This window comes from Antrostomus carolinensis, unplaced genomic scaffold (assembly GCF_000700745.2).
Source record: "Antrostomus carolinensis isolate BGI_N321 unplaced genomic scaffold, ASM70074v2 scaffold19956, whole genome shotgun sequence".
In the NCBI taxonomy this organism is placed as follows: domain Eukaryota; kingdom Metazoa; phylum Chordata; class Aves; order Caprimulgiformes; family Caprimulgidae; genus Antrostomus; species Antrostomus carolinensis.
Window position 1 is genome coordinate 93,568 of NW_010322735.1, and position 25,093 is coordinate 118,660.

General features: G+C 43.4%; 1 protein-coding gene across 1 annotated transcript in view; it reads left to right on the top strand.

The window, feature by feature from the left end:
* Positions 1 to 24,730, top strand: part of LOC104526801 (lipoma-preferred partner homolog) — a gene marked incomplete at its 5' end in the record, with an annotated part of 118,289 nt that extends 93,559 nt beyond the window's left edge. Inside the window, 3 exons of the mRNA XM_010170354.1 lie at positions 19,559 to 19,737; positions 22,718 to 22,838; positions 24,602 to 24,730. Coding sequence (XP_010168656.1) covers positions 19,559 to 19,737; positions 22,718 to 22,838; positions 24,602 to 24,730 — 429 coding nt within the window. The remainder of the gene's footprint in view (positions 1 to 19,558; positions 19,738 to 22,717; positions 22,839 to 24,601) is intronic.
* Between the last annotated feature and the right edge of the window lie 363 nt (positions 24,731 to 25,093).

The following is a 25,093-nucleotide window of genomic DNA, read 5'->3' on the forward strand; positions in this document are numbered from 1 at the left end:
ATGAAAGTAGGTTTTCTTCCACCTATAGCTCCCAAATGGCCTGGTTGTTTAGTCATGCTCTAATTCACCCTTGTTCAGGGCTGGCTTCACCAGAAAAGGAAGTTCTGACCATTTTCTTTGATGACACAGCCAGGAAAAGATACTGGAGGTACGTTACACCCAGACTGTTTTATGAGATGTATGTGGTTAGGAAACAAGACCCTGGAGGTGTGACCTGGGTTCTGAAACCTCCTCAACTGGAGGGCAAAACCACCCCAAAACTGCCATTTCTTTGAGATCCAGGGGAGATGTGGCTGGAGAGGCTGCTTGGGGAGAGGTCTTCTTCCAGCTCCAGCTGAAGCCACCATGCAGAAAATACTCTGGGATGCACAGGGCAAGAGAGGGGCATGGAAGGGATAGAAGTGCTCATTGGGAAGATGTGGATCAGGACTGTCCCTGTCCTCCCAGCATGGGCTCCCAACCTGCTCCAGCTCCTCCCTGCTTGGAAAAGCAGAGGGCTAATACTGGCAACTGAAAAAAGGGGATGGAGAAGGGTCTTGCTTCATGGGAGATGTACGGTAGTCACCACAATGGGCATGGTGATTCTGGAGGGGTGCAGCTGCATTGGCTACAATGCTACCTGTGGGGAAAAGGTGGGTTGAGGAGGAATGGCGTTACTTCTTTGTCTGGCTGGCCAGGAGGGGCTCTTACTGTCAGACATGGATTTTACTGGGTTTGAAACTTGGATTAAAAAAAATGTCTATATTAGCTCCAGACAGAGATGCGCCCTGGAATCTTGGAAACTGTTTCACTGCTGGCTTTGGGAGGAAATTTTGGCTTTCTAAGTTACAATATGACTGATATATTCTATTTGTTTTTTGAGAATCTTTTTTTTTTCATACTCCCATGACTCAAATCTATTTGAATTTTCCCTTTGAACCATGTGTTTGTAAGCTCTGGCTAGCTTAGCATTGCAATTGATATTCTGGCATTGGGCAGTGGAGGATGGAGGAGTGTTTTTCCACTGCTACCACAGCAGTCTTCAGCTCAGTGTTGCAAAGCACAACTTTTAGCACAATCCACCACACTCAGTTAGGCTCTGACACTTCCCAGGAGGAGTAGGCACAGGGATTTTGATCCATCAAGTCCAGCATTGCTCAATAGAAGCACTATAAAGAGAGGCACAACCTTTGTGTCTTACTGTGGCATCTCTCTCTGGCCTGAAAACTACCACCTCCTCCCGTGCCTGAGTTTTGCTGCTCTTCTGTGCTGTGCTGAAGCAGGGTCTGTCCTTTAATCATACAATCAGGGTACGGGAGTCATCTTCATCCACCCTTAGGCACTTCACACAGTCCAACTGTCCAGAGCACTGACTTGAGATGTGGGATATTTAGGGCTAATTTTGAAGTGAGAGTTAGAAGGCAGCCCCCAGTGTTCCCCCCTGCACTGCAGGGTGCACATGGTTGGTGTAGGCATCTCTTGCTTTCTCCTGGACAAATGCTTCTGCTTTGCACAGGTAAATATTTGCTGGGCCAGAGAGATACAGGTGGAGGAACTGATGGTATCACTGTAAGGTCAAGCTGTTTGCTGGGGAGAGAGGACACCAGCCCTCCAAGCACGCTCTAAGAACACACTGCAGATCCAGCTCTGCAAACAAGATGTACGAGGGCATGTCCCATTTGTGACTTGCCACCAGCCCCGAGTCATCAGCCAACATTGAACAATCAGCACATAAACGGTTGTGTGAATGCTTGGTGATGAAAAATGGAGGCACCTCGGGGACTTTATTGAAAGCTTGCGTGTTTTCCCTTCCTGCCATCTGCACCAGCTCCCCAGGGGCTCCGAGATCTGAGTCTGCAAGCTCATGTGCTCCCTTACGTGCTGTTTAGGCAATTGGACAGGCCTAGCAAGGCTTTCCAGGACATCCTCCCCATGTGAAGAACATCACCACCACTGAGGTGCCACCATGGTGCTGGTGCCTGCTGGAAATACAGCCAGCACATCTCCTGATGCCCAGGAAAGGATTTGAGTCCACCTTGCTTTCTGGGAGCTGGGTGGTCTCCAGGGCTAAAAGGGGTAAAAACTTGTATTTGGTTGCTACTGTCAGCTGACCTGGCTCTGATGCGCTCGGGTAAGCGGGCAGCATTTTCACATCCATGCTGTTGGCTTTAACGTGTGAAACAGCTGATATTTTTGCAAGGTTTACTTAGCTCCTCCCTCCCTCCCTCTCTTTTTCTTCCATAAAATTTTCTCTATAAAATAATACTGCTATAATCCAGTTTGACTCAGCAGGATCCCTTTCACGCTGGCTAATCCCCATATATAGGCATCAGTTCAGGGAGGTGCACTGGAACACTGCAATATTTTCCCTAACATTTTGTTTAACCAGGATGACATTATTCAGACAAATTAATTCCTCCAAGATGTAAACTTGCTCTGACTGAGTGCTGCGGCAGCCTCCCCGAGAGCAGCAAACCATGATCTGACACCTTAACAGCTCTCCACACAGTCAGGGGGAGTCTTACAGAAAAGATCTTCAGCTGTGCATATCTGCAAGGTGTAGCTGCCCCTTTCTGTAGATATATTTCTTTTCCAGCATGTTTTGGTGAAAAACATCTTTTTTTTTCTTTTTTCTTTTTTCTTTTTTTTTTTTTTAGAAGTGAATGGGATCTAAAGCACAAATCATTTTGGAAAATATCCAGGCACATGAAAACAGAGGGTAGAGACTACCCTACCTTCTGAAAACCTTGCCAAAGATTTGAAAAATGGAGGTCTACTTATGTCATGCTTCTTCCATTATGCACTGAGCTCATCTGACACGTCTGAGCTAGCACGTTCCTGCACAGGATTCACAAAACTCAGATGCGTGTGCAGCTGATATGTCAGCTGCGTGTGCTAAGTGACAGTGCCTGTAGGAAGGGGAGAGGAAAATGTAACGAGCCCTTCACAAGTCTTCCAAAAGAAGGAACTCCTGGGGTGCTTCATGGGGAGGAGGTCCCAGCATGGGAAAGTGGCCTTATGGTGCTGCTCTTACGCCGTATGGGCTATATAATGGGGAGATGAGCTACCTTATGCCCCTCTGTGACAAAATCTATTTGGGGTGGCATGACTAGGCTGCTAGAGCTGCATTCAACCCTGGGGTTTTTTGTCCACATTCCCTCAAGATGGTTACCTCTTGTACTCTGTAATGTCTGGGTTCTAGAAGCCAGCTGGGAAATGACTTCTTCATCCTCCTACCCAGGGCATCATTATGTCTATTCAGGTGCCTGCCAGTCCTTCCCGTTGGTGCTTCCCTTAGCTCCTGGATCCATAATCCAGCAGGTCTCTATGCTGTCTTCAAGTGTGCCCGAGCTGCTGAGAGTGCCCTAAAGCAGGAGGAAGGAAATCAGAAATCTGGTTAACTTTAAGTAGCTGAGGCTAAGCAATTTGAATACAGTCCGGGGTCCGTATCTCACAGCCCTTGCTCCTACTCTGGCTTCTGCTGTTTTATGTCTCCTTTTTGCTCAGCTTGAGTTGCTTCACTGTGCCTCAGTTTTACCTTCCTGATAAATGGGTTGATGTTAATTGTTTGTTCATTGGGACTTGCATGGAGTGACTTCAGTGGGCTTAGCTGACTGGATAGCCATGCTCCTGGAGTGCTGGGAGCTTCTCCTAGCTGGATTTATCTTCTACATCTTACCATCTCCTAGGCTAGCCAGAGCAGCTTGGAGAAAACACATTCTCTTCTCTGCAGCAGTCTATTATTGACAGAGGGCATCACTAGAGGCTCCTGGTACTCCACTTTAAGTACCTTAATGTAATACCATCACCATTAATTCAAACTGAGTGAAGGTTACAGCAAATAAGTGTAACATCCAAAAGACACTGAATAATTAAAAAGGTTTATAAAGTTGTAGCTTACAGAAATGGAGTCACAGATGCATAAAACTACCTTATACTTAGATTTGTTTCAGAGATTCCTCTCGCTCTGTATTGGCTGTGGCAGATGTTTCCCAGTTTCTTCCCCAGGGATCTTTCACATTTCTTTCTCCTGGTTCTGTTTGTGAAAGGTCTGGCATTTGCAATACACTTTCTTTTATACTGCAGTTTTGACCAGTATACTGCAGGGTTGACCAGTAGCTTTGAAAATGTCACTCAAACTATCACCTACACAATAGGTGCTTGTCAGTGTGATTAACTTTTTTGTTGTTTTTTGTTTGTTTCGCCTGTGGTAAGGTAAAATATTTTTTCCTTCTCTTGAAGCAATTCTTAAATCTTTCTGCAAAATCTCTTGTACACTGAAGTTTTTATTTCATACAGACATGTGGAGTAAAACTGATAAAATCAGTGGATTAGTGAAATGTCAGAGCAGTGGAATGGAGGGACATGGACTGATGAGCATCCTGGAATCATTTGAGCAAAACGGGTTTAATACACCCAACTGTGGGGCCATTTATCTGTCCAGGAACAAAATCATCATCTTCTGGCACACCAGTTCTATCTACTGCTGGAGGCTCATCCTGCAAAATGCCTGCCTTACAAAGGAGCAGGGCTTTCTGTATAGCCAGCTGAGGACAACTTCCAGTGTTGTGGCAAAAAGGGCTGATACTAGCCCTTGCAAAAGGCCTACTTTTCAAGACTGGGGAAGACTTAAGTTGAGAGTGGTTTTATATCAAGTTCAGTGTTGGTGAGAGAGTGGAATCCCCTATCTAGTCTTCTGTCCATTCCTTACAAGGACACTGAAAGACTGAAGAAGTTGGAGAAAAGAGCCAAAGGTGGGAGAAAAAATTACTTTAAAGTGCGTTCAAACAGTTTAGTTTCTCAGAGGTGGTGTGATGTGATGTAATGTAGAAGTGAAGTACTGGCTAATAAAGAAACTTTTATAGTGGTGAAAGGCAGAACAATGGTGGAAGCAGTAGCCAAACACACTCACAGTAGAAATGAAACAAATAGTTTAACAGTATGACTGGTTACTATTGGAACAAAAGACTGGTAAGCGATAGGTCATCTTCTCTTGTTGTCTTCATACTGAGCCTGGACACTGTCATGGAAGTCCTGATTTAGTCAAACCTGTAAAACACTAAAAATTGTAAGTAGATCCGTTGAGAGGAATTCTGCACAGAGACAATGTTGTGATAGCGCCAAGGACCTCACAAACTGTGGATTTGGGGTAGAGGAGTGGTGCCTTGTTTTGTTTTCTTTTTGTCACGTTCCCAAAAGAGAGCAGAGAGCCCAGGCATGGTAGGAAGATGGGAAACATGCACATCATGTGCTGGCAGGGTGTCTCTGGCCTGTACATGGCACTAGCTAACATGTTCATCCTGTTAGTCCACTGCCATGGCAGGTCCAGATGTCAGTAACTCCAGCTAGTACCACTGAAGAATGATGATTTATGGCCACTGGAGATTTGACCGCTTTTGTTCAAGGAGGAAAAGAAGAGCACTTAATGTGGTGATATCTGGGGTTGTTCAGCCATTTTGGCCAGAAGAGGTAAAAACCGATGTTTTCAAAAATTGTCCTTCTTTCGAGCCATCTTGTGGTTTGTCTTCTCCATGAGAAACTATGGGCTGCTTTGTTTGTTTTTGTTTTTCCAAGATGCTGAACATACCCCAACTCAAGCTGCAGGCATAGAGTGTCTTTAAGAAAAGGTGGTTTGAATTAACCACCCTAAAATGCAGAACACCCCATCCCTGAGGACACTTTGCAGTGTGTGACTGTGAGCGCTTGGTACTTAAAAGGAAGGTTATATCCAAAGTCAATTAATTCACACATCAGGTCCCAAAAAGATCAGCTCTACACCCAGCTGTAGTCCTAGGGATGCCAGGCAAACAGTGGAGTTTAAAGTGCACAGAAGCAGGAGAATTAAATTGGAAAGACAGGTCTTTGGTATCCAGGCAGTATTTTCTCACCAGCAGATCTCAAAGCACTTTCCAAACCTGGTAAGAACAAGGATATGTGGGGTCAGATCAACCCTGGAGTGAGTGCCTGGTTTTCAGTCATGCATTCCAGATCTCAGCTCAAATATTTTTGCGTTGGGTTTCTTTCAGAAAAGTACAGAAAGACCCTGGAGCCAGAAATACTGTATAAAACTCGCAGGATAATTAGCAACCTCCTGGAAACTTTAATAAAATTTGAACTCCAGTTCCTTCCCACAGGTGGAGTCCAGCAGTACTGTAGGCAATATGCACAATTAAGCTATTTTTATACCTCTTCATCTAAAAATGTGAGCACTAAAACATAGGTAGGTAAAGCAAATGGAAAGCTTAAACCTGCCTGTGTGCCATGCTCATTTGAACTTGCTGCATTAGCTTTGCAGAAAGCCTGGATTGCTGCTGAACAGTGTACTCAAGTGAAGATTTTGCAAAGAGAAATGTCTTCACCTACAAACCTGGCTTCTTAAAAAGCCCTATGACTTTGCAGCTCCAGAAGATATTGACTTTCCCTGCCAACCACAAAGGGGAATAAATTACTCTGGGAGGGCTCAAGTAATTATACAAAGTGCCTGGATCAACTTTTCCATGGGGATCCTGTAGCTACTGGTCTGATGGCTTAATAATGTGCTTCTGAAATGGCTGCTTTTTGCTGCTGTTTCTCTCTGGGGCCAGATTTCCAGAAAGACTCCTTAGCTGCCCTTGCAGAACTGGCAGGAGGTAGCTCGCTGGACTCATGCTGCATGTGAAGGAGCCAATGTTAACTTTTCCATAGGAAAACTTGCAGGTAGGGAAGGGTTGGGCTATACTGTCCCAGCAGCAGGCCCAGAAAAAGAGGATGACTCAGAAAGTCATAGATCACTTCCTTGCTCCCCACCCCTCACTGCCACTCCCTGTCCCTCTGTCATTCTCTCTCGTCTCTTTGGAAGCTGGTGTGGCAGTGTGTGCAGGGAGGGACCACTTTGCACAGAAGAGCGGGATGATGCCAGCAACAAAATTTGTTTCTTTCATTATGAGACCACCAACACTTGTCCATATTGCCTGCGTTAGCTGGATCGATCAGGTACATGAGCCAGCAGACTGTCTTGTCCCTTTGCACCTGGATCTGGTCCAAGTTAGAGCCTGATGAAGAATGGCCCTTCTTTCTGATGTTCCTAGCAGGTCCATTAAATCAGCAGCTATGGAAAGATGTAGGCCATACTGGTTTTACCTTGCATGAGCTGCTTGGCAAAAGGCAAGGGTCAGATTACTTTAGGTGTTCAGATATTCTTGCTGGGGAAATGGCAATTTCTGGCCTTCAGAAAGGAAACTTGGAAGTAACTTGTATAAGAATGGAGATGAGCAATTCAGCTGTTATGTTAATGAGAAACAACCATTGGTGCAGGTGATCTCAGACCTTTTAGAATACTGAAGCACCGAAGCATGGTCTTTTCCACTGTTATGGAAAGAAAATCTCCATAACAGAATGGAACAGTTACAGAACAGAATGACCCTGGAATAATGTTATTTTTCCCCATATATTCCATAACCACTGTGATTTCAGCCCAAGAGTCCATACACTGAGAGGACACTGTCAACTGGGGAATGGATATGTTATATAATATCTATTATACATTCAGTGTGTTTCTATAAATGCACATTTCTTATATAACTGTGTCACTAGGAAAACAGTGAGGTTGGACAAGTTGGTTTCTTCTTCTGTTGCTCCTCTGCTTTGCCTGTTGACTTTTGAGCACTGTCACAAGACTGCAGAGTTTGTGTTACTGCTGTGCACCCAAGTGAATCTCTTATTTTCAAAAGCTCCATTCACGTTTGGGTTTTGCTAGTTTTCCTCAACTGTTGTTTCTTTTTTTAAATGTAATATTTGGCTGAAAGCCTTTGGTGTTGCTTTCTCAAACTCAGGAGTAATCTGGTTAGTATATGCTAGGGACTGACAGTTAGTTGACTAGCAGAGTGTTCAGTGGCTGGGCTTTTCAAGTTTAAATAACATCCAGGGCAGCCTCCTCAAGTGATGTAAAAGACCTGGTAAAGAAATGCCAGCTGTCAGCTTGATTTTTCAGTCTGCCCTGCTCTGACATAAAACTTCCTGACAGCTCAGACCAGTGTCCTTCATATTCCAAACTAATCCAAAATTTCTTGTGGTGATGAAGGGGAAAGAAATGACTTTAGAGTGAAGGTTTCCTGCTTTGAACATCCTTGACTAACCCTGCTGACACCAGAGAATTATACCACCTACTCAGACATGCCCATCTGCTCTTGATGGCAACTTTGAGCCCAAGATATTTTTAGTTGCATTCCAATGGTTTTGCTATCCAAGATATCTATATCCAAGTATCCATCATGTTGTCTGTCCAAAATAAGAAAACTTTTTTTTTTTTTCCACAAGGAGCCTTAATTTTTCTCGTTTGAGAGCAGAAGAACAGTGCCAAGAGGTTAAATCAACTAGGTAGGCAATTGTATTGCAAGGAATCTTCTGCCCAACAGTCCTACCACGGTGTCTTGAACGGAAGAGTAGCCCAAAGCTTCTGGTTTACTTTTCACACATTGTTCTAGGAAGGATCTGATCTATAGCATGGGTATCAGTTTGTAAGGTTAGAAGGAACAATGTATGATCCTTTTTCTCCCAACTGTACATCGAACTGAGTTCTAGCAGAAGCACCCTTGTAGCTGGGCTGGAGGTGCAGAGGGGCTCGTGTAAATCATCTTCTCTGTCTTTCTGTGGATGAGGTCATCTTATAATGGAGGAAGGAAGGCAGGTGATAGATGGGTTCTCAGCATGGAACATCAGTCTTCAGTTAGAAAGTAGATGGATTTTCACTTTTCTCACATCTCACTTGACTTCTTTGGGAAGTTCTCTTATCTGTGCCACACCTTGTCTGGATTCTTACGTAGCTGTCTCCATTTTCCCTTTTTCTATTCCTTCCTTCTTTGTCACTCTTATCTCAGTAGGTGGCTCAAACTTGCTTCTCTTAACCAGGAACTGAAGCATCCAGGTCATCTGAATGAAAAGAATAAGGATGTCATTGCATCTAAAAATAATCCCAGTACCTACTAGGTGATATATTTGTCCCTGGACTTACTCAGCAGCCTGCATTTATTTCCAATTAGAGTCTGACTCTAGATAGAAGAATGGGTGTTGCTCCAGGGGATAACTCAGTTCAAGCCTCTGAAGAAATCCTTGCCCCCCCAAAAAAAATTTAAAAAAATTGTGGTCTTGGTAGAGAGGGGAAAGAATATAGAAACACAGTCCTTGCCTTACATTGACTCACTAAATTCTGCTTTCTTTTATTCTTGACAGTGGCCAGTGCTCGTTGCCTGTGGTCCCTGCTCAGTGTTCTTCCAAAGTCTTTCAAATATGCATTTCACTCAGGGAGGTTTCTTCAGGAAATAAAAAACCACCTTTTCCTCTCCCTTTGGAAGGACCTCAGAGCACCCACAAAGGTTTCAGCCCTCATATTACAGGCACAGATAAGTCTCCCATTGCCCTAGAGGCTCCAACACATTCTCCTCACATCAGGGACTTAAATGTATTTGGCAACTCTTCAAGAAACACATCAGGGATTTGGGACAATCATATTTTCACTGTCAGTTTAGGTAGCAGCAGCATCCAAGTGCTGTGAGAGTTTTGGGGGTTTTTTCCAAGCTTCATACTGGTTTACATTGTCTATTAAAAGCAGATATTTTTATACTGAACTGTTGCCATGACCTGCATTTCACAACATGCACTTATACACTGAAACATCTTGCACTCAAAAGGTGCTTCAGTGGAAGCTCTGTGAAATTCTGTGCAAAAACATAGAATCATAGAATAGTTTGGTTGGAAAAGACCATTACAATCATCTAGTCAAACCATAAACCTGGCATTGCCAAGTTCACTACTAAAGCGTGTTCCCAAACACCACATCTACATGTCCTTTAAATCCCCTCAAGGTTGGTGACTCCACCACTTCCCTGGGCAGCCTGTTCCAATATTTGACAATCCTTTCAGTAAAGAATGTTTTCCTAATATCCAACCTAACCCTCCCCTGGTGCAACTTAAGGCCGTTCTCTCCTGTCCTATCACATGTTATTTTATTACCTTCTTTCTTGTTTCTTGGTTTGGATCAGTTTGGGGAGTTGCCACCTTGGTAGTTCTACAAAGGTGCCAACTTTGGTGTTCATAATAAAGATGTGACTTCTGACAGGGCATCAGAGGCCTCCCAATAGCTTACTAAACCTGTTCCACAGATAACTTGAAGTATAGAGGTGGAAAACAATTAAATGAAACTCTCTCAGAGAGTTGAAAATAAGAGAATCACTTGGGCACGCAGCAGTAACACTGGTGAACCCCAGGAGAGAAGCCAGACATCCTTAGTTCCCAGTGCTCCGCCCCTGCCACTAGAAAACATGACTTTCTCTTGTGACTTGTATGAGAGGTTCAGGAGAAGCTTTGCATTCATTCTCTTTGCTTGAGCAATTTAGGTGGTAAGGGGGAGCTGTTAAACTGATACTCACCTGAAATATTTAACCTTCGGTAGCTATTAGAAGCAACTTAGAGATGCCCTTATCTGTGACATGAAATAACCAGGGGAAAATGGGTTGTGTGCCTTTCCTTGTAGCTTAGAGAGATGAAGGTTTTTTTTATTCTTGAGGAATGAAGGTAAAGGATTCTGCTTTTTCTTTTTTTTTTTTCATACAAACTCTAGAAGTGTGCAGACTCTCAAGTAGTACCTCTGTCTTTTCCCTTGGCTTCTCTAGGAAATCTCTTTTGGAGAGCACAGGAGGCATAAAATACCAGCATTAAACAGGTTGTAGTTAGAAGGCTGGTGGTGGTCAGTCTGTAACCAAAAATCCCTCGTCTTTGCTGAATGCTAGTTCATTGACAGAGTTTCTAAATAAAATTTAATGTTCATGTTAAACAAAAAGATTCCATTTTCTTGATGGTTTTTATGTCACAAATTCTTGCACTGTTCAGACAGTCCTTCAGGAAAAACATGGTAGGCGAGAATTCATTTCAAATGCAAAAATACCAAGAAAGAGAAGGGTGAGGGGAACTATAAATAACCACTGAAATGTCACAGAGTCAGTCATTTTTTCCTCCGCAAGTCAGCTTTAGCAGTTAAGGTCAAGATAACATTTCCATGTCAATGGTCAGTTACATCAAAATTCTAAAACAGGAAGATTGAATGGAATTTTGGATTTTTTTTGTTGTTGTATTCTGCCCAGATTTGACCAATTTATAGTCTCTTCAGTCTGCCAGCTATGAGTTCCAGTGTTATTTTGGTTAAGCTCTTTGCCAGAGCGGCAAGCTTGGATTGGAGCATCAGGTTTATTAAAGGCTATGAAATTAAATTCTCTACCAAAAGAAAAGAAAAAAGCCCACTTCTTGTCGATAGTCACTTCTTTGTATTTCCTTTGATGCGGTTCAGTTTGACTTGAATTTTAGCCTAACAATTTGCTACACAATCTTGTTTTGTTTTCACAAAGTTCTAATCAGTTTAAACTGCAAGCGGTTTGAAATGCCTCTCGAACAGCTTCCTCGGCGTTGCTAATTAAGCTTGAAATCTCTGTGTTGTCCACAATTGTATCTAAACAAGGAGCAGAGTGTATCTGCTCGCTGTTTGCCACATCTCCCAGCTGCATATAATTCTGCTGTCTGTGCAGAAAGTAATCACAACAGGACTGATCCTTTGGGCCTTATTTAGGCAAAACTCCCAGGGTGGCATACAAGGTCAGGCACATCACGTGTTGAGGGAAGAGATGAATTTGATGATGAGAACATGTAAGGCAAGCAGTATGACATCTGTAGTGCAAAGACTGGAAGTGCTTGGGCGTAGGGAAGAGCTTTGCTTTATCCCCTGGAGCACTTTGTACTGTGGAGCCCTGAGTTATGATTATGGTTTGTAGGTGCTCTCGCCTGTCGTGTGGGTGTTAATAACAAGTAAAAGCTCAGGCTATCAAAATCTGTCCCTGAGGAGCAAAGCTAATAGAATGTCATAGTTTTTAAAACTACCACAGTTCACTCCAGTGGAAAAGAAGAGTCCAAACAAATCCTTGAACCCATCCTTCTGCAGTTACCATAGCAGGTGGATGATTTATCTCTAGGTAGTGACCCCAGTGATATGAAGCATTACTGATCTCCTGAGGCATGGCTGCTATTGTGTGATGGGATCCAGGGATTTTGGCCGTAGCTCTGTGCCAATTTGCCTGAGCTGCAGAATCCTTGAACAAACTGTTTACCTCTGGCATTCTGGGAGGGATTTTGAGGGATTTTCTTCAAATTAGAAATCTTTGAAAATCAGCATCTTGTGCCAGGCATCATATTATGCAACGGTTTGGAATGAGGGCCAAAGGTCTGGTCATGAGCTCAGGAACTCCTTGGATTGAAGAAATCTGAGATGGAAACTGTCTTATCAGATCATTCCTCCCTGCCAAGACAGGCTTGTCTCCTGTGCTCTGCTGGTGCTGCTGTGCTTTACAGATGCTCCTCTGTCCAATGCTCCAAAAGCCTGCCTCAGCTTAGTGGTTGGATGTTTTCTGGACCAGATGCAGTCCTGATGTAGTGTGACTGACTTCATGTGGTTATACTGGGGTTCATACCTGGTGTGTGGTGTGGTCAGCAGTTCTAACAGCACACATGAGCTGTGGTCACCAACATACACAATGCACTATTTCAATTTTGTGGGGAATATGCAGCTCCTCTTTTCTGGTGGCAGTAGACGAGATGTGAGAAGGTTTGGAAATGCAGCTTCAATAGAAAAAAAACTTCTGAAGGAACAGGAGCTGATTACCAGGATAAGTAACAATGTCCTTTTACATAGTAGTTGCTAAGGATGCTTTCATTTGCTTGGTTTACTGTAGTATTGCAAAAATTTTTGTAAGCATAGACTTTTTTTATGCTCCATGCTTAAGTCAACTAAGTTAGAAGCATTTCCCCAGTATTATAATACTTTACCCTTGCAGATTGCTATAGCCACATTGTAGTACTCTGAGTAACAGCTCAGCTTGCTGTTCCCCAGTACTGTGCCTCCCCGAGTCAGACCTCGTTGACTTTTGAGGTGTGTGCAATTGTTACAGATTTAAAAAATGAAATTTTATGCTGTTAAAAATGCCTTGTTTCCATCAAGTAACCATTTGGGCACACAAACTCCTTCACAAGTGTTTATCAAACCTAACAGCATCCAGTTTCTCACTGGAATATGCAACTTTTACAGCCATTTTATTTACAGGCAAACTGAGGCACAGAGCATGGGAGTTCTTTGCCTCTGATAATTACTTAGTTGAAGTAAAATCCAGGCATTTTATCTTCCAGCCTACCAGTTTAGAGAATGAATCCTTCATTTGTTACCTTCATAAGCACTGCTGTTTTAAAGTGACAAAGATCTCTGTTGTCAGAGCAAGGAATGTACAAAAGATGAGTAACTCTGAGTGCCAGAAAGTAGTTAAGTAATTTCCAACATCAGGCTTCTTGTGGATTTTTAGCTGGAAGGAGTCAGTGTGATTGTGGTTGGACATTGAGCCTAATGCAGAGCAGATTGTTTAACCCTGATGTTCCTTCAACCCTCTCAACTTCACGGTACTAGAGACAGACGTGGATCTTATCTAAACTGGCACTGAGCAACAGAGAAGTCACCCTGTCCCTGCCTGTGCTGTTTCAAACTTTAATTATGTTCACCATTGAAAACATATACCTTTTTCCAGGTAGTATGACCAGCTGGTGAGTCTTCCAGATCCGGCATCCTATGGTATGCTCAGACAATGGCAAAGCCATCCCTTAGCCTTCACTTGATAAGACAGCTATCTTAAGAAGGAACAAATGGAGTTCCTTCCTCTTCTCACCGTAGAGCTTATTTTGACATCTGTGTATCATTTGTGAAGCATTTCTCAAGCCCTGTTCCATTTTCATCATGGTCTTTATGTTATTGCACGTTTGTGGACTCAATTGCATGTTGTTGTCATCTTTGCTACTAACACAAGCCATAAAATATATCCAGTCTTTCTCTAATAGTTACAGGGCAAGGGGAAGGGAGTCCTTTACCCTGTGTGTTGGGAGGACTTTGCCAGATTCACCTCCAGCTGCTCTGAGTCCAAAAATACAAAGCCGAATCTGACATGAAAAGCAGATTCCAGCAGAGGGGAAGCGTGCCAGCCGTGGTTTTGCTACTGTGCTGGGAAAGCCACTAAAAACTGAGCCGAATAGAAGAACTATTTGAAAGCCACTGAATACAGCAACCTCCAGGGCCTGAGCCTGCACTGTGCAGCTGGTAGCTGTATGCCCAGCTCAGACCCACATCACACTGGTAATGTTGCAGGGTTGCCAATGTAATTTATTCCAGTATCTTCCCTCCCCTCTCCCAGCAAAACAAGCTCTACCAGCTAAAGAGCACCCACGCTGCTTACCACTGTGTCTGAATTAGGGAGTTTTGCCAGGTTATTCTGGGCTGTCAGGGGTCATGTCTCTTGCCCCAACACACTGACACAGCTGTGGCAATGTAGCCTGAACATCAGAGAATCAGCCAAGATGCTTCCCCTGGGGCTCCCTCTTGCTGGACCTACCCCTCTGAGAGCAGCAGGAAGAGGAGAGTGTCACCCACTGCTAATTATGTGTCCAGCTGGTCAAGCTCAGTGAGAAAGATTAACTCACACGTGTCCAGATTCTCTCCTCAAATATAGAGGAAGGTATTTCATACTGGCCATTAATGAATTAAATGTTGTGTTTGCCAAGATTTACCCATCTGTGGAGACAGCAGTTGGGGATGACTGGGGATTTTAGGGGGGGAAGTCAGGTCTTAGATTTTCCTTTTCTAGAAATAATGCCAAAAAAAAAGGTTTTGAAAGTGTTGAAATTACATCTTGACACTTAACCCCTCCACCAGTGTCTGCTTTATATTTAATTTATAATCCAACTATATATTTGCAGACCCAAAACCTAAATGAAACCATTTGGAATTACTTGAAGTGCAGTGTTTCAATTGACCTGATCTAATTTGGGGTTTATAAATGCACCAGGCTTCTTGAGATTAAAGTGTTCTGTCTTCACTTAAGTATGGAAACATTTTCAAGCCTCAAAAATTATCCCACAATGGAGAAAATGTCTCCTGCTTCACTCTCCTCACAGTCAGAGGAAATGAAGGATGGAGTCACAAGATTTAAAGCAATTCACTTACCACACTTTACTAAGTTGCAGTTCAACTACCGTAGTTGACCATGTGCCTGTTTTTAGCACAACAGTCACTTTTGATTCCCGCAGCTAATGCCATCTCCTCTGTGCAGTCACTCCAAAAAATGTGTTTCTTCTGCAGTGCTCGCAGAAAGTGAGTTCATGTCCCTGTGCCTGAGTTGCCAATATGACTTATTCTAGTAACTTCCCTCCCCTCTCCCAGTAAAATAAGCTATACCACGCTCATGTCCCTGTGCGTGAGCTCTCCTCAATCTGCTGTTCAGAGTGCAGGAGAGGTTATTTATGTTCATTAGAGTTCTGAGTGAATTGCCAATACATAAGAAGCAATGACTAATCTCTGTGTGGCTTTTCTTCTGCATTCATTGCTAGGTCATTGTGGGAGGGTCCTTGTGCTGCACTATAGTGTGAGTTATGGCTGTCACCCAAAATTTGGTTACGAGGGGTTATAATCTACAGCATTAGGGAAGCAGGATGAGCTGTAGCCCACAGGCTGTCACCGTAGCTCTACTCCCCAAAGCTGTTTGCCAGCTTTCAGTCTGGGATGTGAAGTTTTCAGGAGGGGATTCAAATGCTTCCCACTTCCAGTCTTTCATGGCTCTTGCACCCCAGAAGTCTTTCCCATCAGTTTGAATTTTCACTTTGTGTCCCATGTTTAAACCTAACATCTGCAAACAACTCCCTTTGGGCCTTTGTGGTTTCTGAAGGACCAAGTATTGCTACAGGGAGGCCCTCAAACAACAATCAGATACTTCTTCCCAAGCAGCTTGTTCGCACTTTGCTGCTGATTGTGTTGTTTAAGTCTTAGTTTTTACTTACAATCTGATCTTTGTGTCCTGGTTGTTGCAGTTATTTGCTTGTGTTTTACTGTATCTTTGCTTGGGGTTATTTTTCTTACTGATATATTAGGGTGCATTATTCTCTCCAGGTGAGATTCTTTTTCTGTCATGGATAAGCAGTTCTACCCTCAAGAAACATGGATCCAGACTCAGCCTTTAACATTGGGCCAACTTGCCATTTAGAAATGGATGGTTCCTTCCCCATACTTTTCAAACCCAAGAAAATAGTTGGATTTGGAGACACAAGCATCTCCAAAAAAGGAGACACTTCCTGCCTCTTAGCTGAAAATATATGAAAATGATGGTAAACTTTCCCCTCAGCCCATGCTGGATTTGTGGTCCATATTCTTATTGACATTAATTTTACCACAGCCCCTGAGGTCTGGTATTTCCTAGCTGGTTTTTATATTCCTTCTATGTGCCTTGCTTTGGCCCTCTGTGTAGCTCATCAGATGCACTCAGCTCTACCTGTTGATTACAGAGCAGGCAGCTTGGGAGAAAAGAAGAAAAGAAGGGCTGTTAGGTTTTTTTCCTTCATCTTGTTTGGCTTTATGAAGGTCTGAAAGTTCCAGGAGGTGCTAGGAGAGTTAGCTGAACAGTGAAAGAGAGCAAAATGAAGAAGCCAAACTAATAATCCTACAGGGATGCTGTTCCCATAATGTGCAGAAGTACCTTTGTGCACACTATTAGCTGCTGGGGCAGCACTTAGGCATGTGGGATAACCTGATTAGAGAATCAAAGAAAACCCTCTTAGCTCCACAGGCCAAATCCTGCCTTACAGCAACCCGATGTCAAATGGGTGTGAATCAAGGAAGCTTTCCCTTTGGCATCTTCTGGTAACACCTTGAAGAGAAGGGTCTGAGCCAGGGTTCTAGCAAGGAAGGAGGCTTAAGCAAATATACTTCCAGACAGGGAGTGAGCTGGAGTCTGAAGCTAATGACTTTGTTTTTCCTCACTGGTACAGACTTGGAAGGATGAAAAGAATAAATTTCTCAGGTCTGATTTTCAGGTTGCATAGAAGGTTTAATTGGGAGTTGGTTAATTTAAAACACTTGTCTTGCTTAGCTGTGAGAATGTCAGTGTTATGGAGCTGAGATTTCAGAGCAGATGATGTATGTTTTCTGAAGGCATAATCCAGAAGCATGATTACCTGCTGTCCTGCTCACTGCAAAACTCTCACCAAAGTCAGCGTTAATCTGAGATTTCAGACAAGATGATTGTAATGATCCCTCGTGGTCTTAAACTCTGTGTGTGTGAAACAAGTGAGTAGGAGTTGTATCACATCCATAGTCAGAGCATCCCAGGCCATGCTGTTTGGTGTTAAATCCCTTTGCAGGGTGGATTGCAGCTGCAGGTTTCTGCTCTGCTCGCAGTCCCAGGTAGGCTGTGCTCAGTGTTGCTGTCTGGAGCGCTGTTACCTAGGCTGAGGTAGCAGAGCAGGGGAGCTGCTTAGCACATCAGCCTCCAACGTGTAGGTGAGCCATGAAACTCCTGGCTATGTTGTGGGTTCTCAATGTTTGTCAGATTTCAAAAAGTGATCAGGAAAGCTCATGGGGAGAAACATCCACTTGAGGCAAAGTACAGAGAAGCTGAGCTCTGGCTCAGGAAGTGCCTAAGCCAGAAATCATTGGAGGCTGGCAGCATATCCTAAGGAATTGCTGTGTTTTGCTTGCCCCATTCTCATACCTTTGTCTCCATTGTTGGCAACTGCTGGAAATGAAGCAAGCAGTGACTTGGTGAGGCAAGCACTCCGTACCTGCTCATATTCAGAAGGTGTCATAGCAAATGCCTTAAGAGTGGCACAATATTCCATCGGTATCTGTAGGTATGCTGCATGCCTTTCCTGGCAATACAGAGGACAGCATGGATGGAGACTGAGATTATGTGATCTGCTTATGCAAAGCAAAATGGTAAATTTGCCAGGTTTTTTCCTCCAAGGAGAAAATTATTGACCTTGCTTTTTCTGGCATACCAGCTACTGTTATAATGGTGATGATAGTGACAGCAACCAGACAGAAAGGCCAGCAGTAATTCTTTCCTGCCCATTATTACAAGGCATAAAGCAAAATCCAGTCTGAAACCAATGCTAGTCTGGCTGTGTTCTCTTTACAAATGTGTTAGGCAGTTATTACATGGGTTGAAATTCAGGAATATTCATATCAACCTTTCCAAAAAACAATCCTTTTGATCTTCTGAGATGAACCTGTGTGTTTCTATATCTGTATCTTACCAGTGATTTGCAACCTAGAGATAATGTCCGATAGCAAATATTTGAGTGTAGAAGTAACCTCTCTGAGCTCCTGGGTGATTCATCTCCTGACAATACATTTTGGCTGCACATGTAAGGGTTGGATCTTGCCCCTGAGACTATTGGCTCAAAGAAGCAATAACAATGTGGTCAGTCAAAGCACTACTTTCCCTGGGAATTTTGTTGCATGAGGAAGCAGAAGAACTTTAGCCTTCCTATGTTTGTCAACATCATCTGCCTTCCAGCAGCCTTCTTATATTTCTGTCCTATTAGATTTTTTTCCTTTACTTTTCCCCCCTCCTTATTTCTGTCTTAATCATAAACAATGTTGTAATCATAGACTTTCTACCTCATCCAAGATGCAAATACTGGTTGATAACATTATTTGATAACTCCAGATGCATCAAGCAAGAGAAGTGAGTGAAGTTCACTTTCCCAAAGTCCAGTGAAATGACCCCAATCATTTCCACAGTTTTATTGTTTACAACTGTCTTATGTGGGTTGCATCCTCCATTCATGGCACGTCTTTAAGGTGCTTGGTTTGAAAGGGTAAGTTGCGTAGCTGGTGTCAGAAAGGCTGTTGTGCCTCACAGACAACCATCTAAAGCAAAATTGTGTTGGCATTTCTATAACTGACTGCAGGGGTGAGTGAGGGTTGAAATGAGATGAATCATTCAATGGACCCCACTTGAAAGATGGGTTTGGGTTTTTGGGGGGTTTTTTTCAGCTCCAGCGCTTCAGGAGCAGGCCAGTATGTTAAACCTGTGCAGCAAAGATCATGGCCTTAGAGCTGGCATTTCACAGTCATTATCTCAAACATCATGGGCCAGAGATAAATGAACCGTTTAAGTCATCCTGAATTCCTGTCCTTGCTTTGCTTTCATTGCAGACACTGCTTTTTTCTCTCCTCAGACTCAACAGTAATCTGTGTGGTGGGAGGCGAAGATCAAGATTTTCTTACAAAGCAGATAAAGATCCTTTATGGGAGCTGTATTAGCAGAGCAGTTAGGGGGTCTCTGTGTAGCCCCAGGAGACTGAGATTCATCTTTGCACTGCACATTGTGGATGTTGTCTCTAATCAACTCAGCTGAAAAAGCTTATTCAGGCTGGGCAGTCCAAAGCCAAAAACCCAGGACTGCAGGCTGTGCAACTCCCTCCTGTGCTCTTGGCTGCAGAAGCTGCAATGTCTCGGACACACCCACCTGATGGGCCATCTCTGAGCGTTTATGAGAGCGTTTATGAGAAGCCTCTGTTTGTGTTCTCACACTATAGTAAAGACTTTGTTGATTGTACTGTGCTTATCTAGAAGAAATGAAAAGAAAGTACCTAAAGCTTCTAAGTAGAGTGGCAGCCTCCAACCCAACTGACCTTTGTAAATGTCCTGCTGAGATGGTGTTCACATCTGTTGTGTATGTTTTGTTTGCAGAACACGCTGGAGCAATGCAGCGTCTGTGCAAAGCCCATCATGGAAAGGATCCTCCGAGCCACTGGGAAGGCCTACCATCCCCACTGCTTCACCTGTGTGATGTGCCATCGCAGCCTGGATGGGATCCCCTTCACTGTGGATGCTGGTGGGAACATCCACTGCATCGAGGATTTCCATAAGTATGGCTCAAGATGTTCTCAGTGGCTTTGCTTATCATCTTACTCTTTTGTCACTAAAAATCCTCCTTTTTAATTCTGAGCGTCCAAAAAGATCTGAACTCTGCCACTTCCTCCCGCAGCTCTTAAATAGTAGGCAGAGCTTTGCTCCAAGCAGGCACACCATGACATACAAGATTAATTGGTATGGGGCTGGTGCTGCTTAATCTCAGTTTTGCTTAGATCTGAATTTATGGATAACCTTTGTGTTCCTCTATTTTAAGTGCTCTGCATTCCCCCTGCCTTCTCCTGCACTCAGCATGTGAACGTTTCTCCTCACTGCCTGTACCTGCATTTTCACATTGGTGTCTCCTCCCAGATCGGCATCTCCCTCCTCCTTCCACTGAGCAATTAAGAGAGGTCTTGTACTGTTACACTCTGCAGGTGTTTGCTTAGCAGCTAGAGGGATCTAGGTGGCCACAGGATGCTCACAGCTCCTCTTGTTTCTAGTTGCTAATTAGCTTTTTAAAGCTGCTATAAAAATACAGCCCTGGTAATAATTTATAGTGAAACTGCTATTTAAAGTAAGTTGAAAGGTATAGTTGCAAGTAGTTTCTGTCACTGCCATGCTACCACCCCCATCATCACAACTAATCTAGGGAAGACAGGTAGATATAATCAGAGCACAAATGTTTCCCCTGTATGGAAAAGACAGATACATTATACCCCTCAATTAAAAGAGGAAATCAATACTGACAAATGTGAGTTTACATCTCAACCATTTATCTCTTAATTTCTAAGGGGGTAGACTTAATTAGAGCATCGTGACATCAGTGTGTGGGCCTGAAGCAGGCTGACTTGACAGAAAGGGAGGCAGCCACAATCAGCTGGTATGTTAAAACCCAACATGAGGATGTTCCCTGTAGCTCAGATAGGCTGGGTTAACAGGCAGCTGCTGTGTTGCCTTGCTTTTCTGTACCAGCAGTTGTGTGTAAGGTAAAATTTGGTCCTGAGCACAAGCCCAACAGAAGGCTTACACACCACTCAGGGTCCTGAAGGATATCCCTCACACTCACTTATGATTTGGAGACTGCTCCTTCCTCCGGCCCCGTGGGCTGAAGACTCACATGCCTTCAGGAGAAAATTTGTGAGCAAGAGCTGATGTCCTATGTTGAAGTCTTTTGGGAACAGCACAAGACTTAATGTGACACTGCAATTGATCAGGGATGGCACACGTTCTCCTGGTCTGGAGGTCAAGTGCTCTACATCTTCTACATCCTCTTGGTAACAAAATTATACCTGATGCTCACATTGGTCACTTAGCTATCCCCTGAGCTTGGGCCTCATGGTAGCCCATCTACATCCCCTGAAATCTACAGGATTCATAGCTGGGTCCTGGGAGTTGATACGTGGCTTATAATGAATTGGCCATAGTGGCCCAGACAGACAAATATTGAAGTATTTTTAAGCACTACATTTGAGCTAAATGGCACAAGGAAGCGCCTGCATGAAGCAGCATATAATTAACTGCGATTACAGCTCCGGTCATATCATGATCCATTTAAGTTATTTTTCAGTGTGCTTGCTATAGCCACTGTTTAATTCATTTTTTCGTTAGATCGCAGCTACACAGACATCTTTCATCTGCTGCCAGTGAAATTAATATTTTTCTTTATTCCTAGTACAGATAGATTTTTTTTTTTTTTCCTTTTCTAAGCTAGTTAATTCTGAGGTGGTTCATGTGACAGGCTGGGTGGCAGAGTCAATCTTTCCTAGGCATTTCAGAAGAGAAGGGTCTTTGATCTCCTTGCGTTCTGGTGTTTGCCATAAGGACTGCCCTCTGTCACTCCATAGCCCATGACCTCAGCTCTCATTACATGGCAGCAGACTATGGAGGTACAAGTTTCTTTTTTTTTTTTTTTTTTTGTGAGCAGAATTAGCCAGAGAATTGGTACCCATAGGTTTTGAACCAAAACAGCAAATAATGATTCACCGCAAACTAGATGTTCTCAAGCATTCCCACCTGCTTGGGAGCAGAGATGGATACTTCTGGGGAAGATGGGCAACTGCGGGGAGCAAAACCAGAGCTAAACCAGAACATATGTGAATTAGCCAGAAGGGCATACAGTGGGCAATGTAGGGGGGGAAGAGAAGGGTCTGTGCTCATCTTGATCCCTGAGCTGACCAAGCCAACTGATTCAAGCCAGTCCCTTCACACAGTGAGTGATTGTCACTGTACCACTCTGGCTTACACTGACTGTGGAAGAGAGAATGTTGTCGTCCCTGCACCCAGACCTTTTAGGCTTGGGCAATCCAGTAGTGGATGATTGAGAGTTGATTTTAGCTAGAAAACTAAGCTTGGCAGAATTGCCCTGATGCTTCTTGTTTGAGAGCAAGCACAGCCAGGAGTTTGATCTTGTGTGCATAAGTGGGAAGGATGGCTTAGAAGATTAAAATGGATGGGATAAACCTCAACAAATTAGTGTAGTGTAAGACAAATCTTTTTACCATCTCTATTAAGACTTTTTACCTATTTGTTCCAATCTCCAGATTTTGATATTTTGATTTATTTTTTTTTTTCCAAGAGATACTCTTGAAGCAGATCCTGGTCATCTTTCTAACCTGAGGATTTGCATGGACTTTCTTAAGAGTTAGGCTGAGGGTTGAGCCTTAAGGTGCATAGGTGGGTCATTCAACAGGCATTTTAGTTGTTAATCAGGGCAAGTGGAATATTATGCTTTGCCTGTCAGATATTCTTGAAGTCTTCTCCTAGTAGTCCACAAAATGCTCTTTAATATCCTGCGAGCCTGGAATTGCATCGTAAGACTAAAGCGCTCCTTCCTGTTTTCTTTCCAGGGAGGCAGCTGTGCAAAGCTGTAAACCATGACATGTGTGTATGTACGTGTGTGTGTACAAATGCACATATTTCTGACTTGCTGGTGCAGTTAATAAAAACTTTCACTCTGAGTTTGTGGATGACTGAGACCATCTCTCCTTTCTTCAGGAAATTTGCCCCGAGATGTTCAGTGTGTAAGGAGCCCATCATGCCAGCCCCAGGACAAGAGGAGACTGTACGCATTGTTGCCTTGGATCGTGACTTCCATGTCCAGTGCTACCGGTGTGAGGTTGGTATTCTAATCACGTGAAGGACAGAAAGCAAAGGTTGGCTTAATTTAATCACCACCTCATGTTACACACACCACAGGCATACCGTATTGTAACACTGGCTCTACAATCAAATTACTTCATTGACTTCAGCAAGCAAGGAATTTTTCCTCATTTATATCTGTGCAAATGAGAAGAAAATCAGGTCCCTTGTTTAGAACAGGTTCATTAGGAGAGCAAGAGAATGTGACTCAGGTAATTAGGGCTTAATATTTGAGAACATCATAAATTACAGCTTGGACACAAATGTTGCTCCTGTTTATGTTCTAAAAATGAAAGCTAATGCATGTTAGAATTTGAGCAAGATTGTACAGGAAACTCAACATATGGCTCTGGGTTGAAGAATTTTAATGGACACGTAAACATGATCATTCTTGTTTTGTGCAATGCTTTTTGTGCTACTTTTCTGTTCAGTTTCATTATGCACTTCATATAATTTTGATGGTAAGAATCTGAAGACAGAGAAGAAAAATCACCTCAAAGCAATTAACATGTGGGAACAGCTGTGTTAGGGAACCTTCAAGAATTCTTCAATGCAAGTGTTACGTGTTGGATAATACATCAGCCAGATGGCAGAGTAAGAAAATGAGACCAATGTATTTCTTAGTGCAGTTGCAGGTTTTAATAAATTTAACCAGAAAAAAGGAGGGACTATGGCTTAAAGGTCTAGGCTGAGACTTGAGGCATCTGGTTCACTTCTCAATCTGACCTTGGCTTCCAGGGACATATCAGCCCATTACTTAGGCCCAGTTTTTAAAGACACTGAGGCATTCCTACACTAAATTTTGTAGAGCCTAATTCATCATATGTTATGTCCCCATACTGGCTGCTGAGATACCTGGGCTTCACACACATGAATGTCAATGGAGAACACAAGACACAGACACTCACTTGGCCTTGATCTCCATGTGCCTCAGCTGTCTCAAAAGGAACAACAATATTCCTCTTTCCACCACTTGCATGCCAAGTGTACTTACAAACACAGATTTATGGTAGAGTCATGGCCTCTAAGCAAGCCATAATTCCCCTGCTGCATCTCCATCAGCAGTTTTTGGCCAATTGATTGCCTGATCACGCAACTTTCCTAGCAGCTGCACTCAGCCTTATATACTTAGAGGCTGAGGTCTCTGGAGCAGGTTTTGGGCCTTTTAGTGGGGTTTCCATATATGCCTGTCTCAGTGACATCCTCTTTTCAGCCACAACCTTTTTGGACCAATTGCTATACAAACACAGGTAGCAATTCTGTTAAGGGGTGAGAGAATTAGGTGCTTAGCTGTCACTCCTGAAATGGATGCTATAGCTTTGTGGCAGTAATGCTTCCAAAGGAGATTACCTGTAGTCACATATTGGTACCAAACTTCCTTCCCAGCGATGCTTCTTTTTATCCTTTTTTGCATTAATAAATATGTGCTTAAGTTTGATGTTTTCTCTAATGCTAAAGACCTTTCCTTCCTCAGAAATGTGAAGGGAATAATCTCCTTTTAGTTTCAATTGGATTAAATTCAGCGGAGAGCTTGGGAACCCATCTTCTCTGCAATATTGTCTCCTATCAGGAAATGGCTTAATCATGAAAGACAGACGTACCTCAGCTTCATGCTTTATGCTGACTCAGGCTGGATCCTGTTACAAGGTGGAGAGTGAGGAGAGAGTTTCTTTGACTGATAGATTCTTTGGTTAATCTTATTATTATTTACTTTGCTCTTTCTGTTTGCTTATTTCCTAGGACTGTGGTGGCCTCCTGTCTGAAGGGGACAATCAGGGCTGTTACCCTCTGGACGGGCACATCCTTTGCAAGACCTGCAACTCTGCTCGGATCCAGGCTCTGACTGCCAAGGCCAGCACTGATCTCTGAATATCAACCGTGACCCTCCCCAGGATGCCCATTGGGGGATATTGCACAAGCTTTGCATGATTTCTTTCCAGCCTAGGGTCTGAATCTCTGTTTTGTTTGTTTGTTTGTTTTTTAAAAAAAGAAGTAAAACTGGAAGGCCTTGGAACAAGAGGGCAGTTTGAGAGGCCATGTTCAGACTGCCCATGACAGGCACCTGATTTAGACATGACTTTCCAGGAGGGCAGTGGGTGAGTCAGACCACCTGCTGTCTCTGCAGCTGATAGAAATAAGTGGTCACAGCACCTAAGTCATCTGCCTGTTGAAGGAGGTCTGAACGTGGTCCTAACTATGTTTCTGTGTTTGATTCCCATATCTTGAGAAGTA